This window comes from Camelina sativa, chromosome 1, assembly GCF_030686135.1.
Source record: "Camelina sativa cultivar CO46 ecotype springtype chromosome 1, ASM3068613v1".
NCBI lineage: Eukaryota > Viridiplantae > Streptophyta > Magnoliopsida > Brassicales > Brassicaceae > Camelina > Camelina sativa.
The window spans coordinates 15,833,833-15,849,948 of record NC_141880.1 but is presented as its reverse complement, the minus strand read 5'-3'; the positions used below and the strand labels follow the sequence as shown (position 1 = coordinate 15,849,948).

General features: G+C 36.4%; 4 protein-coding genes, 1 long non-coding RNA gene and 1 pseudogene across 8 annotated transcripts; 4 read left to right on the top strand and 2 right to left on the bottom strand.

Moving 5' to 3' along the window:
- The first annotated feature begins 2,433 nt into the window (after nucleotides 1–2,433).
- LOC147949981 (uncharacterized) lies at nucleotides 2,434–3,113 on the top strand. The gene is made up of 2 exons (XM_087511676.1): nucleotides 2,434–2,758; nucleotides 2,959–3,113. Exons 1-2 carry the CDS (start codon nucleotides 2,434–2,436, stop codon nucleotides 3,111–3,113), a joined length of 480 nt encoding a protein of 159 aa, XP_087367802.1.
- Nucleotides 3,114–3,419: 306 nt separating this feature from the next.
- On the top strand, nucleotides 3,420–6,622 carry LOC104792954 (DUF21 domain-containing protein At2g14520). Of its 2 annotated transcripts, none has more exons than XM_010519234.3 (11): nucleotides 3,420–3,989; nucleotides 4,323–4,399; nucleotides 4,495–4,578; nucleotides 4,668–4,781; nucleotides 4,922–5,008; nucleotides 5,162–5,301; nucleotides 5,384–5,471; nucleotides 5,571–5,644; nucleotides 5,748–5,872; nucleotides 5,955–6,220; nucleotides 6,318–6,622. In XM_010519234.3, exons 1-11 carry the CDS (start codon nucleotides 3,812–3,814, stop codon nucleotides 6,360–6,362), a joined length of 1,278 nt encoding a protein of 425 aa, XP_010517536.1. In that variant the 5' UTR covers nucleotides 3,420–3,811; the 3' UTR covers nucleotides 6,363–6,622. The 2 variants fall into 2 exon arrangements, with proteins under 2 accessions (XP_010517536.1, XP_010517533.1); XM_010519231.3 differs by having other exon boundaries at nucleotides 3,458–3,989; nucleotides 5,162–5,307.
- Nucleotides 6,623–7,404: 782 nt separating this feature from the next.
- Nucleotides 7,405–9,298, bottom strand: LOC104792945 (uncharacterized). Of its 2 annotated transcripts, XM_087459730.1 has the most exons (5): nucleotides 9,132–9,284; nucleotides 8,664–8,866; nucleotides 8,391–8,479; nucleotides 7,914–8,187; nucleotides 7,405–7,801 (listed from the first exon to the last, which is right to left on the bottom strand). In XM_087459730.1, the coding sequence occupies exons 4-5, from the start codon at nucleotides 8,159–8,161 to the stop codon at nucleotides 7,552–7,554; spliced, it is 498 nt and encodes a 165-aa protein (XP_087315856.1). In that variant the 5' UTR covers nucleotides 8,162–8,187; nucleotides 8,391–8,479; nucleotides 8,664–8,866; nucleotides 9,132–9,284; the 3' UTR covers nucleotides 7,405–7,551. The 2 variants fall into 2 exon arrangements, with proteins under 2 accessions (XP_087315856.1, XP_010517523.2); XM_010519221.3 differs by lacking the exon at nucleotides 8,391–8,479 and having other exon boundaries at nucleotides 9,132–9,298.
- A 564-nt stretch (nucleotides 9,299–9,862) lies between these two features.
- LOC147949980 (F-box protein At2g14290 pseudogene) lies at nucleotides 9,863–10,897 on the top strand (annotated as a pseudogene). The gene has a single exon (XR_015562550.1). The product of XR_015562550.1 is annotated as an F-box protein At2g14290 pseudogene (transcript).
- Nucleotides 10,898–11,497: 600 nt separating this feature from the next.
- LOC104792920 (LL-diaminopimelate aminotransferase, chloroplastic) lies at nucleotides 11,498–14,201 on the top strand. The gene is made up of 9 exons (XM_087459715.1): nucleotides 11,498–11,800; nucleotides 11,905–11,981; nucleotides 12,068–12,135; nucleotides 12,224–12,340; nucleotides 12,435–12,497; nucleotides 12,822–12,926; nucleotides 13,021–13,071; nucleotides 13,157–13,477; nucleotides 13,548–14,201. Exons 1-9 carry the CDS (start codon nucleotides 11,709–11,711, stop codon nucleotides 14,046–14,048), a joined length of 1,395 nt encoding a protein of 464 aa, XP_087315841.1. The 5' UTR covers nucleotides 11,498–11,708; the 3' UTR covers nucleotides 14,049–14,201.
- On the bottom strand, nucleotides 14,144–14,660 carry LOC147949979 (uncharacterized). Its single transcript, XR_015562552.1, has 2 exons — nucleotides 14,548–14,660; nucleotides 14,144–14,413 (listed from the first exon to the last, which is right to left on the bottom strand). It is a non-coding gene; the product is annotated as an uncharacterized LOC147949979 (long non-coding RNA).
- Between the last annotated feature and the right edge of the window lie 1,456 nt (nucleotides 14,661–16,116).

Genomic DNA, 16,116 nt, shown 5'->3' with positions numbered 1-16,116 from the left:
ACTATAGAAAAAAGTTCTAGCATTCACCAAGGTAAATAAATATTTATTCAAATCATGTAAGTTTATCTTATATATTCACTTATTGATTAACTGTTTTTTTTTTGCTTCATTATAGTGATGTCTTCTAGGAAAAGAAATACAAACACTATATCTCAATCTTCTACACGAATACGGGTAAATTTCTATAAAAAAAAATTGTGTAATATTTTTTTCAGAAACCTAAAGCTTGTTAGCTTATTTTTTGATAGATAAATACTTTATACTAGCCTATTGTGAATATTTATGTATCAATATTTTATAAGTTTAGATTCTTTTTTTTACTCAGTTTAGAATTTTAAAATATTGTCAAATAATTGATTAATGGTTCAAAAAAATATTATAATAAATATAACTAATAAGGATTAATAAATTTTCATTTTTATTAAAAATATGACATATCTAGCTTCAATATTAAATTTAAAAATAAATTTCAGTTGATAATATTACGGGGCAGATTATGGCAGAAGATGGATGGTGGAATGATTCTGAACAGGTCCTTATTTTTTCCAATAATTATTAAGATTAAAAATTTATAGAAAATTTTCTTATACAAAATTTTAATTTTAGGAGTTTAGCAAACTTGCACGTCTGAACCGAGAACCACCAATAGATTGGGAAACCAAGTCTCGTTACTTTGTTGTCTTAGATGTGGGTTCGCAGCATCAGTATTCTGTGCGACAAAGAAGAGCTCAAATTTGAAATGAAAAGTCGCATGACGGTGATAACGATGATGGTTCAGAGCCAAATGAGGTTCCATAAACTCAACAAAACGAGGAGACGTATCATGTGAACATTTATGATGATTCACAATCATCATATGAATTCTCACGTATGGCTACCGAATCACAGTCACCAATTCAGATACTTGATCGTAGTGGGCGACAACATTCAAGAGCTGACCCATCATCTAGCCGAAGAACTGGGTCAAGGGGACCTAGCGGAACACGAGCACCGTGTAGAAGGTAAAATTTTGAAGCAACCATCCAAGAGACAATATCGTCCATTAGAGACTTTCAAAGGGAAACCTATGAACGACTACGCCCTGGTGCCTTTGACCGCGAAGATTATACCGGGTTTGAAAAGGCGGTCGAGTAACTTGAGTCATTAGATATTCCAAGATACAATGATTTCTACATTCAATGCCTCCAACTTCTGAAGACTGATCTCTTTTGGCGTAATTACTGGATGTCATCAACTCGGTTTCAGACCTATGAGGATAGGATATTGTTAATGGAGTCTCTAACATGATTTACAAGACATGGTGAACATATAGGAACCACTCGCCCACCAAGTGGATCGTCTACACCTCGATCATCTGATCCATCATCAGCAGACAGTATGTCTACGCATACAAGCCAAAGAACTCCAAGTACATCAATTGATCCACCTACTACTGGTTTTCGACAGTTTTTGGCACCACTAAATGTTGAGCAATGAGCATCTCCAAGATCACAAGTAGGATCTCCGAGTATAGGGATTGGTCGATATTCTCCAGTATCAAGTTTTGGATCTCCAGGGTTAGGCTTTACACGTTATACACCAAGACCACGAGTAGGATCCCCAAGCCTAGGGTTTCTCAATAATTCACCAACTGGTCAAATGTTTCAAACACCAGGACCATTGGGACTGTTTAACACTTTTGGACAAAACAACGCATCGACATCTCAACCTCTTCCTCGACAAAACTTATTTGATAATGACATGAGCGAAAATGATGAAGAGTAATTTATTTATGTGACAATTATGTTTGAAAAAAAAATTATGATATTTATGTCAGTTTGCACTTATGTTTTATTAATATGTTGTTTTTTATATGGTATTTGTGATAATTAAAAAGAAATCAGGTGACTTATGTGATTTTAATGTTATTTCAGGCTTTTTGAAGTAGAACGGTTCGAGTTATGGACTTTGGAAAATGAGCAAATAGAAGATCTTTTAATAAATCCAACATTGGATTATTATGAACAAAATTTTCACAAAGGACCATACAAAACCGGTGGAGGGTTAGGGTGGCAAAATCTTTGGAATCGTATTCAAAATGACCATGTTGCATGTCTACAATTATTAAGAATTTTATTTGCTGCCTTCGCAGGACTATGCACTATTTTAAAAGAAAATTATGGATTACAACATTCGCTGAATGTGAGTGTTGAAGAGAGTACAGCTATGTTTCTACGAGTGTGCGGACACAATGAATTTCAATGAGATGTTGGCTTATGATTTGGACGAAACCAAGAAACCATGAATAGAAAATTTGGTGAAGTGTTGCAAGCTATAGAACTTCTAGAGGCTGATTACATCAAGACACCAACAACACAACAATTAAACCGGATTCCACAGCGTCTACAAGCTGATAGATGATATTGGCCATATTTCAGTGGTTTTGTTGGAGCTATGGACGGAACTCATGTGTGTGTTAAAGTCAAGCCTGAACTAAAAGCCATGTATTGGAACAGACACGACTATGCAAGCATCAATATAATGACAATTTATGATATGAATATGCTATTCACATATGTATGGAATGAAGCACCAGGTTCATGTCACGATACAGCTGTCCTTTCACTTGCACAAAATGGCGATTCTGAATTTCCATTACCACCTACACACAAGTGTTATGTAGTTGACTATGGGTATCCTAATAAGCAAGGATTTTTAGCTCCTTATAGGTCAACACGAAATAGAGTTGTGAGATATCACATGTCACAGTTCTATACTGGTCCTCCTCCGAGAAATAAGGAAGAATTGTTTAATAGGTCTCATGCATCTCTTCGATCTATCATTGAACACACTTTTGGGGTGTGGAAGAAGAAATGGAGAATTTTAACCGATTTTCTGAGATATGATATGAATATCCAAAAGAGAGTAATTATTGCAACAATGGTCTTCATAATTTTATTAGAGTTTCAAATTTTACAGATGCAGATTTTGTGGAAGATTTTACAGAAACTCAAACTGAGGATCAAGACAATGCATCTTATGAGCTTGATGAAGCAGAGAATGCAGATGAACAACACATGACGAACATTCGAGAAACTATCGCAACTATGTTATGGGAAAACCAGAGTATTTGATTTTATATTTGGGTTTGTAATTTTTTATATTTTCATCTTTTATTATGTTGTATTAAGAAATTTTTAAAAAAAAAAAATTATAATCATATTTGAAAAATAGAATAAAAGTAGTCTAATTTGTCCGTCTTTTACCATTCAATTCATAAAACCGTCTTTTGGATCCACTTCAACCGCTTTGTCCATTCCGATCGCTTTAATGCTGTTTTGTCCGCTGTATCCGTGTTCGTTCCGCTTTGACTTGTTGCCATTAAGATCCTAAGTAAAAGAATCAGCTAAATGACTAAAAACACCCTTCCCCGAAAAAACACCCTTCCCCGAAAAAACACGTTTGCTTTAACATCGCGTGGGCAGTTTAGTCTTTCGCCACGCAAACCATCTCCTCCAAGTTTCGTCAAGAAAAAATGTGTTTTTTTTTTTTCTTAAGTGTCTTCTTCATCACCTTTTCGTCTTCCACTCACTCTACAATTTACTCAGATCTCTCTCTTCGTAATCTCTGTTTTTTTTTTCTTTTTTTTTTGTGTTTCTTGTGTCACAAATCACAATCTTTCTGAACAATCAGAGCTCATCTCATTCTGATTTCAACTATCATTCTTAGCTTAATTTCGAAACGGTGTATTTTTGTCCGTACGTGATTTCGAAGGATGTTGACGTAAGATTAGGGTTTTCAATTTCTGGGTTCTTTTTCTTTGGGTGAAACTATGGCTGTTGAGTATGAATGCTGCGAGACCAACTTCTTTATACACATAGTTGTGATAGTGTTACTAGTCTTGTTCGCTGGACTAATGTCTGGTCTTACCTTGGGTCTTATGTCTATGAGTCTCGTTGATCTTGAGGTTCTTGCTAAATCCGGTACTCCCACAGATCGTATACATGCTGGTAATTTTGATTCTCAACTAAAAAAAGTTTTTTTCTTTTGCTTTAATTTTGGAATTATTAAAGGGAATCAGAATCTCTCGCATGTGTTGTTGGTTTGGTAAATGTCACGAGTCTCTCTGATTTAATTATTTTAATTAACTTCATAATTTGGGTTTAGATTGTTTTCTAGGAATATTAAATTGTAACTTGTGGATTTAGTATTGAAGATTAATATTGGCATGTTTAGTTTTGGATTACAACATCAATGACTTTGTTTCATGGTTGTTTGATAAATTAGAATGTCTTGTTTCATTATCTTAATGATTTGCAAGTGGGTTTGTGCTTTTGATGCAGCAAAGATATTGCCAGTTGTGAAAAATCAGCATCTTTTGCTTTGCACTTTACTGATTTGCAATGCAGCTGCTATGGAGGTATAGAGTATTAGTACTTGAATTTGGGGGATTGTACTTACTTATTGGGTTCTTGTATGTTCTTGTATTTACTTATTGTAACTTTTGGTTTTCAGACGCTTCCTATTTTCCTTGACGCTCTTGTGACGGCTTGGGGTGCCATTCTGATTTCAGTGACACTAATTCTTCTCTTTGGTGAGGTGAGCTCTGGTTTTACTTATCATTTACCTGAATATTTTCACTGTATATGATGGATACAATTGATTGTTGACTTAACTCCCATCTGCAGATTATACCTCAGTCGGTCTGTTCTCGTCATGGTTTGGCAATTGGTTCAACAGTGGCTCCGTTTGTCCGTGTCCTAGTCTGGATCTGCTTACCAGTTGCATGGCCGATTAGTAAGGTGATTGATTGCACACCCGAATCTCCCATGTTGAGCTTTTTAGTTATGCAGGAGGGTCCCAAGAGTGATTGCCCTGGACATTGAGTCTTTGTCCTGATACAGTCTTTGCTCCTTTTTTTTTTTTACTGTACATATTTCAGCTGCTGGACTTTCTACTTGGTCATGGTCGTGTAGCCCTTTTCCGCAGAGCTGAACTGAAAACACTTGTGGATTTGCATGGAAATGAGGCATGTCTTCGGTATCTCTTATGTCTCAAATTATGAGTTGTGTGCAACTGTCTGTCCCCATGTGTTTACCTGACCTTCAAGATGACATGTTTCTATTTATGCTTTTTTGCATTATGTTGTCAGCTGAATAACTTAGCATCCCAATTCTTTCAGGCTGGAAAAGGTGGAGAATTAACACATGATGAAACAACAATCATTGCTGGAGCTCTTGAACTATCTGGTAAAATGGCTAAAGATGCAATGACACCAGTTTCTGAAACTTTTGTGATTGACATCAATGCAAAACTAGACAGGTCTTGGTTCGTTCCAACCCCCTGCATAGATTCCTTAATTCTCCGAGTCATTCTAAACTTAGTTTCTTTTGTCCTTCATCAGGGATTTGATGAATTTGATTCTTGAGAAAGGTCATAGCAGGGTTCCAGTATACTATGAGCAACATACCAACATAATTGGACTTGTTTTGGTCAATCTCCATCTCACGATACATTCAAGCAGTTGAAGAATCTTAGTACATTATTGTCCACCTGTATTTGCCACTAACGGCTCTTCAATTTATCATCAGGTGAAGAACTTATTGACTATCAACCCTGATGAAGAAATACAAGTAAAAAATGTGACGATACGAAGAATCCCAAGGTAACTTTACCAATTAGAATATGGATTGCCAAATGTAAACGACTGAAGACTTGTTGAATATGCTTTTGATTGCTTGTTCTTGTTTTTCTCCAATGCACTCCAGAGTTCCAGAAACCTTACCTCTATATGATATATTGAACGAGTTTCAGAAAGGACACAGCCACATGGCTGTGGTTGTGAGACAGTGTGACAAAATCCACCCATTACCCAGTAATGATGCTGCAAACGGTAACTGGTTTTTCTTTGTGGGAGTTACAATGGGATGAAAATCTCTTACATGGATTAATAACTTCCTCTCTACTTTGAATAGGGACTCTAAATGAAGTCAGAGTGGATGTGGATAATGAGAGATCCCAACCGGAAAAAAAGTTAACAAGAAGGAGATCACTTCAGAAATGGAAAAGTTTTCCAAACCGAGCAAATTCGTTTAAAGCAGGGTCGACGAGCAAGAGGTGGTCCAAAGATAATAACGCTGACATTTTGCAATTTAACGAACATCCGCTACCAAAGCTAGCTGAGGAGGAAGAAGCTGTTGGTATCATTACCATGGAAGATGTCATTGAAGAACTTTTGCAGGCAAGTAGTAACAAACTATTACCTCTTTAATTCTTATGGCGTTTTCCTCTTGTTTTATTTCAATTCAGTTGTCATTTGTTTGTGAATGTGATTGTAGGAAGAGATATTCGATGAGACGGATCATCATTTTGAAGACTCATGACAGCCACAACTTCGAGTGCTCAATATTAGTTGTCTGAACCATATACACACGGTGCTATATAGCTCAGAAGATCCAGTTTCCATGGGACAAGTTTTGCTTCGAAAGAGTCATATATATAAAAGTCAGATCATATGTCATGTAATAACACTGCTTCTTAGGTATAGTTTATTTCCTTATCTACAAATTGTTCGTACAACATGTAGAAAGATATTACTAGCATGAACTGTTAATATATGTTAGATATCGGAAAGAAAAGAAAAGTTTGTAATTTTTCAAACGAGAGTTTCCTTGCCCAGAGAAGACATAGGAGCTTCCGTGACATGAATCAGCGTTACATTGAGGTGATCTCTCTAGGTGAGGAGGCCTTGCTTCTTGGAATGCATACAACGGTGCCTGGTCTCGAACCAAACTCCATCTATTTCACCAGTCATGAGTCCGCCTGTCACCGTTTCCATATGAGGACTTTAGACATTGAAATCTGTGTGTTCAACCTTGCAACCAAGACCCTCAAACGCTTCTCCAGGCTCTCCAACATGAAGCTCAAGGATGCTCTATGGTTTCTTCCTGGGACTTGACTGAGACTTTTTCCTTGTGTCATCTTCTCTTTGAGAAAGCTTATCAATAATATCCAAGACCATGACAACATTGTGAGACCTTCTATTCCAGTTTATCAAATAATATTTTTACATATTTGTAGTTGTACTCTCAACCTTGCTTTAACCAATTCTCGAGTTGATAGATGTTTCGCACAAACCTTTTGCTGCATCTAGTCACTAGTCATTTGTTTCTATCCAATCAATGTTCTTGATGAGAGTCGAGGGAGGGAGGGTTAACGATGTTACCATGTCTTCACCGATTCCTTTCAAGCCAAAGAGAGTATACAAAGGCTTTAAAAGACGTATCGTAGAATGAATTGAAGAGAGCTTCTTTGTAAGCGACGAACCAAAGAGATACTTGTTCACTATTATAATGTTTGTTTGAAAACACTTGCTGGACTCTCAAATGATCTTACTTCGCATTCTATGACATAGGGGCGTTCCACTTTGTATGAAATATATAATAATTTCATCGTACAGTTAATATATATCACAGGGGATCACAACCATCTATAAATTTTTCGCGGACCAAAAGGAACAAAGATTTCATCCTACAAATATCTCCCACAAGGAACATCATGCGAATACCTTTCTTAGTGCCTGTCTCGTTTTCTCTTCTTTTCCTTTTTCTTGTCCTTTTTACTATGCTTCTTCGTATCCTCCTTTCTTGTTCTCTGACCATGCTCAATCTCTGAGTCTTGTCTCAGTGAAGGTGGTCTCACTGGGCCTAGAACTACCTTTCGTTCTCCTGTATCGGAACTTTGCAACTGTCCCTTCTTGGCGGGAAGATAAGGGCCTGTTTCATCCATCATAGGACCGACAGAGCCTCTGCCACGTTTTTTCCTGTCGGAGATTAAGAAGACGTTTTAAGATACATGAAAAAGAATGAGGAGGATAGGCTAGCAAACTCAAAGATGAAAGAAAATGCTGCTAGGTTGACTGTGAAAGGACATACCGTGATTGGAGAAAAGCCATAATTTCATCATCTCGTAAGCCTTCATCATCATCTTCTGAATACCAACTCTTGTTTGATGATGTACACGTAACCTTTTTCTCATCACCCGAGCTGCATCTCTTATCCAGACTCCTTTTCAGGAAACTACCATTCTGCTTCATGTGGCTACTACTGCTTTCCTCTCTTTCTTTCCTCTTGAGTCTTACATCATCTTCTAGCTCAATCTCATTCTTCCGAACCCTCCACATCTCATTTGTTTCTACCGCTTTGTTTGCTGTACGGTCAAGGAACAGAACACGTAAGAGTTAAAAAGTAAACTAGATAAGTTTACAAACTCTAGTAAACGAGAAATGAAACTATCACAGATATGTTTGGTTTTCCAGCAAACCAAAAACTAGTGAACAAGTCAAAAAAACTATTACGGAGGATAGATAATTAAACCATAAACCACCACCAAAAATGTCACATGTTACCAACCTTCTCATTAACCAACAAAGAACCTAATCCCATCCGAAACCGCAGCTATTGCTGCTGCTTCAAAGAAACAAAAATGCCAAAAGGGTACACTGATGCAGATTGGATAGATAGATTAAACAGTCTCCAATGACTTGAGTTATTTGGTTTCAATCTATACTTTCCAATGTATGTTCACATAAGATAGAATTTGAAGAAAAAATATAACTTTAAACTAGAACCGAACATATTATGTAACGGAAATAAAATGAAGAAAGGGTTAATAAAGAAGCATACATTGCTGAACACTAAGAACAGTGGCTTTGAGAAACCTTGAGTTAGGTCGATGCCTTACATTAGGCTTCTCAAGATATGCTCTAACACCATCTTTCTCAGCTTGTCTTCTCAATTCTGCTGCTTCCCTTAATAGAATTGAAGCTATTCGATTCTCAGTTTCCAGATCCATTCTAAACTCCACACAAAACCCCCTCCCTAAATCTCTGTAATCACAAGAATACACACCGTTTCAGCGTATATTCTCACCTTAATCATTATGGGCATATCCAAAAACAAACGAGTCAACAGCTAATGAGAGTCCAATTCAAGAATTCTAAAGCTTTCCCACCACAAAACTTGATCTTTCGATTCGAGAGCAAGAATCATAAAAAAAAAACAGAGATTTCTAAAACTAGGGTTTCACAAGTAACCTAATTGCTTGAGAATTGTGGACTAAAAGGCAATAAATTTGAAGTATAATCAAAATACCTGACGAATCAAAGCTTCACAGGGTCGCGAAGATTTCTCGAAGGCAAGAATTGTGGTTGGCGAGTCGATTTGAATCGAACACCGAGAAAGCTTCTTTAGCAAACCGGACCTTATTAGTTCAATTTGATTTGTCGGTTCAGAGACAGTTTTCTTAAATAAAATATGTAAAGAACATTTAAAATATAACTTTTCTTTTTTTAACAAAGAAGAAAATTTAAAATACCAAAAAGTTATTTACCACGAATATACTTTTTAATACATGTCTATAATTAAAAATAGAAAATTTTAATGACTTTCGATTAATTTGCATTTACAACAACAAATGTAAAAAAAAAATGTTTAGATAAAACATAAATGTAAATTATTTTATATTAATTTAATTTGTATTTACAATTTTACGTGGCATTATAACTACAAATTAAGTGTGTAATAAATTTTCAATTACTCAGTAAAAATATTAGAGTATATTTTTATATTTTATATAATTAGTAAAGAGGTTTGATCAAAAAAAAAAAAAAATAGTAAAGAGTTGAACGTGTATAAAGCTAGCTTGGAAATGATAAATTTATTACTTATGAAAATTCTGAAACTACATGTGAAAAAACAAATTAAAATAATGTCAGATTTTCAACACGACAATACTTAGTCAAAGAAGGACAACACGCAAACAAAAAAGATAAGGAGACAGCAAGCCGACAAAAAAACGCACAACTACAAAAAGATACTGAGGAACGTACAAACTCCAAACTTGTTGTTGACCAATCAAGACCATGGGAACTCAAAATCCTCGTACCTGGTCGGAGCTCCCTCCTGATTTGCTGGAATCAATTTACAATCGACTAAGCTTTACTGATTTCCACCGCGCCAAGCTCGTGTGTTGGAACTGGAATTTGAGTTCGAAGCTAACAGTTCCCAAGAAAATCAGATCTCCATGGCTGTTGCTGTTTCCTGAAGACGACGAAGACGAAGAAGATGGTTCTGGTTCTGTGCTGCTGTTCAGTCCAGAAGAAGAAGAAAGAACTTACAGAACAAAGAGAGACTTTTCAGGGAATCGATTCCTTGCAAACTCAGGTAAATGGTTTCTAGTGATAGATTCTCGATTCAATCTCTATATAATCGATGTGTTTAGCGAGACTAGGATCGATCTTCCCCATCTAGAAGAGTCTCTCTTAGATAAAGAGGAATCCGAAGACTTAAGGGGTCTTTTGTGGGTAGACGAGAAGACGGCAGAGTACGTTGTAGTCTTGTTCTTCAACTTCCCTAGCGGTAATGTTGGCTTTTGCAAAAAAGGTGATGATCATTACACTAAAATCCCGCTGCATTGCGGTGTACCATGGAGGTTAGAAGGCTTAACCGATGCGGTACTCTTTGGTTACCGTCTTTACATGCGCACGCAGCTTAGCTACATTCGGATCCTAGATTTGTCTAAACAACAAGGTTACGAGGATGTTAACAAGTTTGAACCATTCCAACTGTTTTCTTCCACTCAAGACTGTAGCATTGCGGTTACAAGAAGAGGAGAGGTTTTGCTGGTCAAGAGCATCCTTGAAAACACTAACATTGTAAGCTTCTCCATCTGTAAGGATATAGACTACAATCCGCAAGAAGAGGTTGATTCTTTAGGTGATGAGACTCTGCTTCTTGACTTGGATTTTACAATGATAAAACATTTCATACATAGATATTGTTATATAGTTTTATAGTTTACACATAGATATTGTTATATAGTTTTTTACAAGTTGGTTTATTATACACAAAATATTTTAGTCTAATATCAAATAAGTTAACAAAAAATGGTATAATCATAATTGGTACCAAACACAAAAAGTATAATTCATTTAAAATTATAAAATCTAAATATTAATAAAAAATATTAAAACAAACAAAAAATATAATATATATTTTTTCGTAATGATTATTAAAAAATATTTTACGGTATACTCCATATTAACATCTAATAATAATATAAATAGTCACGCATTTAGAAGTGGGATCAACTTCTGTTTGGTCACCGCAAATGGTAAACTGAACAAAAAAAATAACACAAGATAGAGAGGAGATGATATGATTAACCCGGTATCACCCAATAACAGATACTCAAGAAAGTACGTTCTATCATGTTTCTTCTTCACCACACCAAAAAAAAATGTAAACGAACCATAACCTTTTAGATATGAAGTATTCGCTAGCAAAGTTGGGTTGTCCTACTTTGATGACACACGTTAACCCGAGTAAAAAAAACAGAATCCTTTAAAAAAGAGAGACAAGTTAACATAATAATAAGATGCTAACAAATCAAAAAAAAAAATAAATAAAAAAAATAAAATAAAAAAAGATGCTAACAAATCCTTTACTTACTGTGATAGGCTGGATCAATGAGAATTGTCGATCCGGTTAAACCGGTTGGACAAAAAAAAAAACTGGTTTGTTTCACTCTCGGACCAGCTCGAACCCTAATTTATCATCTTCCACTCACACCACATAAAAAACTTAAAGACACGACTCTGCGACACTGTGTCGCGTTACCTCTTCAGATTTTGAAATCTCTTTTTTTTTTTGTCAGAGGCGAAAACAAAAATGTCGTTGACCAATCAGCTCTCTTCTCCAATGATTTCATCATCATCTTCTTCTTCCACATTCTTATTAGTACCTTCATATCTACATGCCAGGTACTCCTCTCGCTCTCTCTCTTGCTCCTCTTTTACTTTGATGATGAATTCAATGTCCTGATTAGAGTTAGAGAGCCATCTGATTTGTGTTATTCCGCCTGCAGACCTCGAAATGCATCTCTTCCAATGGCTAAAAGGGCCAGTTCGATCAAATGCGAGGCTTCTCAATCAGAAAAGATTGGTGTGAATCTCTTCCAAAACCATAAGAAAAAAGCTTTGAGCTTTGCTAATTGGGTCTAACCTCTGTTTTGATTTTATCATCTACAGAGTACAAAACAAGTGTTTCAAGGAATTCAAACATGTCCAAACTCCAAGCTGGGTATCTTTTTCCAGAGGTTTGTCATAATCGGATTCTGTTTATTTGGTTTTTTTTTTCGGACAAATGTTGTTGTGACATTGTGTGTCACTGAGTTTTGCAAACAGATTGCTAGAAGAAGATCTGCACATTTGGTGAAATACCCAGATGCACAAATTATAAGTCTTGGAATAGGTGACACTACTGAGCCCATTCCTGAAGTCATTACTTCTGCTATTGCAAAAGTACATTTTTTTAATCTCTTTTTCTCTTCCTTTTTTAGTTCACTAATATTGCATTGTTTAATTTAGAAGTCAATTTTGGTTTTGTTTTTTGTAGAAAGCTCATGAGTTGTCCACAATAGAGGGTTACAGTGGTTATGGTGCTGAACAAGGTGCAAAGGTCAGTGCAGTCTTCGTTGCTACTTTAGTCCATTCTTATTTGTCAGTGGAAGATTTATTATATGTATAGTTGTACTAGCTTGGGATTTGAGCTCAAGTGGATATGTCAAATGTGTTGAATTGAACCATGAAGCTCCTAAGCAGTGTTAACTGTATGATCTGGGTCTTGATAAGTCCATGAATATTGTTAAGCTTTTGCATTTCTTCTGTGTAATGCATTCTATTCTGCAAACTGTTTCTGTAGTGAAACAGGAGATGAGAATCCTGTTTCATGTTGCATCATTTGGTGAATCTTGTAACTAACTGAAACTTTTGGTTTGAACAGCCACTGCGATCTGCAATTGCTAAAACGTTCTACGGTGGCCTAACCATAGGGGATGATGACATTTTTGTCTCTGATGGTGCTAAATGTGACATATCACGTCTCCAGGTTTGTTTTTGTGTATTGCTTTCTGATCAAAATTCAAGATAAGAACATTTTTATTAGAAACTGACCGGTTGTGTCTTGATACCACTTTGTTCAGGTTATGTTTGGTTCCAATGTTACAATTGCTGTCCAGGATCCTTCGTACCCGGTAAATCTAACGAAACATGAAGCAAAATTCTGTTAATTTTCTACTATCTTTAAATGTTGATTCACTTTTCAATTTTGATACACAGGCTTATGTCGACTCTAGTGTTATTATGGGTCAGACAGGGCAATTTAATACCGATGTCCAAAAGTATAAGAACATCGAGTACATGAGATGCACTCCAGAGAATGGTTTCTTTCCTGACTTATCCACTGTTGGTCGAACGGATATAATATTTTTCTGTTCCCCAAACAATCCTACTGGTGCTGCTGCCACAAGAGAGCAACTAACACAGTTGGTTCAGTTTGCAAAGAAGAACGGATCAATTATAGTGTATGATTCTGCATATGCAATGTACATGTCTGATGACAACCCGCACTCCATCTATGAAATCCCCGGAGCTGAGGAGGTAAAGCTGTGATTTTGATGTATGTTAGTTATGGTTATGTCACTAAACCGACTCTTGATTGGGAATGCAGGTGGCGATTGAGACATCTTCTTTCAGCAAATATGCAGGTTTTACTGGAGTGAGACTTGGTTGGACTGTGATCCCAAAACAACTGCTGTACTCTGATGGATTCCCCGTTGCTAAAGACTTCAATCGTATAGTCTGTACCAGCTTCAACGGTGCCTCTAACCTCTCCCAAGCTGGTGGACTTGCTTGCCTCTCCCCTGAAGGGCTTGAGGCAATGCGCAAAGTGATTGGATTCTATAAGGAAAACACCAACATAATCATCGACACATTCACTTCGCTAGGCTACAATGTGTATGGAGGGAGGAATGCACCGTATGTTTGGGTAGAGTTCCCGAAACAGAGTTCATGGGATGTGTTCTCAGAGATTCTAGAGAAGACACATGTGGTTACAACGCCTGGGAGTGGGTTCGGACCAGGAGGTGAAGGGTTTGTTCGTGTTAGTGCCTTTGGACACAGAGACAACATATTAGAGGCATGCAGAAGATTCAGACAGCTCTACAAATGAGGAAACATTAATCATCCCAATCTATTAAGAATTTAAAATCAATCAAGCTAAAGTTGTAGATTTTTAATAAAATTTGTTGGATATGAGACTCTTCATTCCTTTAACAAATAATGTCTATTTAAAAGTATACATGCATTTTTTTTTTCATTATAATTTCAATCGTCGTGGTGGAGATTCTCCACCGTCACAACTTTTATGTCCTTGAATACAAGGATGTTCAGAAGAACTGACATCTCTCGGACCCATATCATTTTTTCCAAAAATACAAGTATTGAATCTTATGTCACAATACGCTTCATAACATTGACAAAGCTTCATGCAATCTTCATTCGTTAAACAATGATATTTGACCGCAATATTTTGCCCTTCAAACATACAAAACAAATACAACGAAATGATCTTATAAAATAAATAAAGTTAAGATATAAGTAAATTAACTTATGTAAAATTCTTTTGGTTTGTTTTAAAATGATATTATATGTACGGTATGTATACTTACAAAAGACAGCGAGTAGAAGAGAAACCAATAGCAGAAGTTTGAAAGAAATGGTTTTCATTATGTAAGTAAATTTTTGTTATGATATATATATTTTTTTTTTGCTTTCAATAGTGAATTTGGTTGTTGCATTTTATATCTTTTTGTAGTCAATTTTAGGTGATGGTTTGATCACAAACTCTTGAAGATTTTGTTAGTATATTTATCAAAATGTTAAAAGTTTTATTATTTCTAGATTTGACTTATTGAATATGGGTACTATTACCAAAAAATGGAAATGTTATGAAATTTTAATTAGTACTAGAATTTGAATAGTAAATGTAGTATTACTGTAACACCCCGACCCATTCTAGGCCAAGAACAGATCGAGAACATCACATATAGGACGCCCGCAGCCGGCCGACCGAGGTTCCCGGAACGCATCCGATCGCCCAAGCCGTCCAACCGCAGATGCCCGTTCCTCGCGAATCATGGCCTAAGGCTTTGCAACCCGTACCGCGAATCGGGAGTTGTGATTTGTCCGGACTAGACTAATAAATATCATTGGGAGACACGGGGTTTTAGAAAAACATCGCTTTATTGATAATGTTAAATCGAGTAATATATAATATATAAAGAAAACTATTACTTTACAAAGGCAAGGAAATCTACACAGGTTGGCCTAACATCCTTTCAACCCCTAAGGTCTCCCCACTACGGTTACCTGTAAAACAAATTGGGTAGCATCCTGAGTAATCTATTATTACTCAGCAAGACCGGGATCTCTACTGTTAGTATTCCCCAACCCCAAAACCCAAAATAACAATCAACACGCAACACGCAACAAGCAATGCACACAGCAAACAAGTATACTACAACGAGTATACGCAAACAAGATAACTAAACATGCAACATCTATCTCCTAAGTTGGGCCCCTATCGAATCCATGATATCTTAAGGCAATGCCCCCACCCCTAGACACAAAGTCTACAGAGGATATACATTCCTTCATACTACATCGTCATGTAGCGTCCGGCCGGGCATGACCCGCTCCGAACCTTCGTAAGACATTACGTTACAGAGTTACACGCAACGCACAACTGACGACGGGATCCTCATGATTCGCCTAATGCAATCTAAATGATACTAACTAACATGCAGGCAAGCAATAATATAGCAGTCGGACAGCATAACGTTAATGCGACTAACCGTCCAGCATCACAGTTATACCATCACTATACTATATCTACCAAACAATCAATAATATAGTCATTAGATAGCATAACGGCAATGCGACTAACCGTCCAGCATCACGGCTACACCATCACTAAACTATATCTACCAAATAATCAAGCAACATAATAATAATGCAAGCATATAATCAACAATATAGCCATCAGACAGTATAACGACAATGCGACTAACCGTCCAGCATCACGACTATTCCATCGCATCGCTATATCAGACATTCACATAAGCAGCATAACAACATTGCAAGCATTACACAATGCAAGCAATCAAACAATGCAATAACGCAAGCAAATAACCCAAGAATAATACCCCCTATTATTCTAAGTTTAAAATCCTAACCTC

Coding starts and splice junctions, on each gene's coding strand:
- LOC147949981 (XM_087511676.1), top strand. CDS start 2,434: ATGGACGGAACTCATGTGTGTGTTAAAGTCAAGCCTGAACTAAAAGCC. Junction 2,759..2,958: donor CATGTCACAGTTCTATACTG/GTCCTCCTCCGA, acceptor CAAATTTTACAG/ATGCAGATTTTGTGGAAGAT.
- LOC104792954 (XM_010519231.3), top strand. CDS start 3,812: ATGGCTGTTGAGTATGAATGCTGCGAGACCAACTTCTTTATACACATA. Junction 5,873..5,954: donor CAGTAATGATGCTGCAAACG/GTAACTGGTTTT, acceptor TACTTTGAATAG/GGACTCTAAATGAAGTCAGA. Junction 6,221..6,317: donor TCATTGAAGAACTTTTGCAG/GCAAGTAGTAAC, acceptor ATGTGATTGTAG/GAAGAGATATTCGATGAGAC.
- LOC104792945 (XM_010519221.3), bottom strand. CDS start 8,832: ATGGATCTGGAAACTGAGAATCGAATAGCTTCAATTCTATTAAGGGAA. Junction 8,188..8,663: donor TGTTCTTAGTGTTCAGCAAT/GTATGCTTCTTT, acceptor TTGACCGTACAG/CAAACAAAGCGGTAGAAACA. Junction 7,802..7,913: donor ATGGCTTTTCTCCAATCACG/GTATGTCCTTTC, acceptor AATCTCCGACAG/GAAAAAACGTGGCAGAGGCT.
- LOC104792920 (XM_087459715.1), top strand. CDS start 11,709: ATGTCGTTGACCAATCAGCTCTCTTCTCCAATGATTTCATCATCATCT. Junction 12,136..12,223: donor CTGGGTATCTTTTTCCAGAG/GTTTGTCATAAT, acceptor TTTTGCAAACAG/ATTGCTAGAAGAAGATCTGC. Junction 13,478..13,547: donor AAATCCCCGGAGCTGAGGAG/GTAAAGCTGTGA, acceptor TTGGGAATGCAG/GTGGCGATTGAGACATCTTC.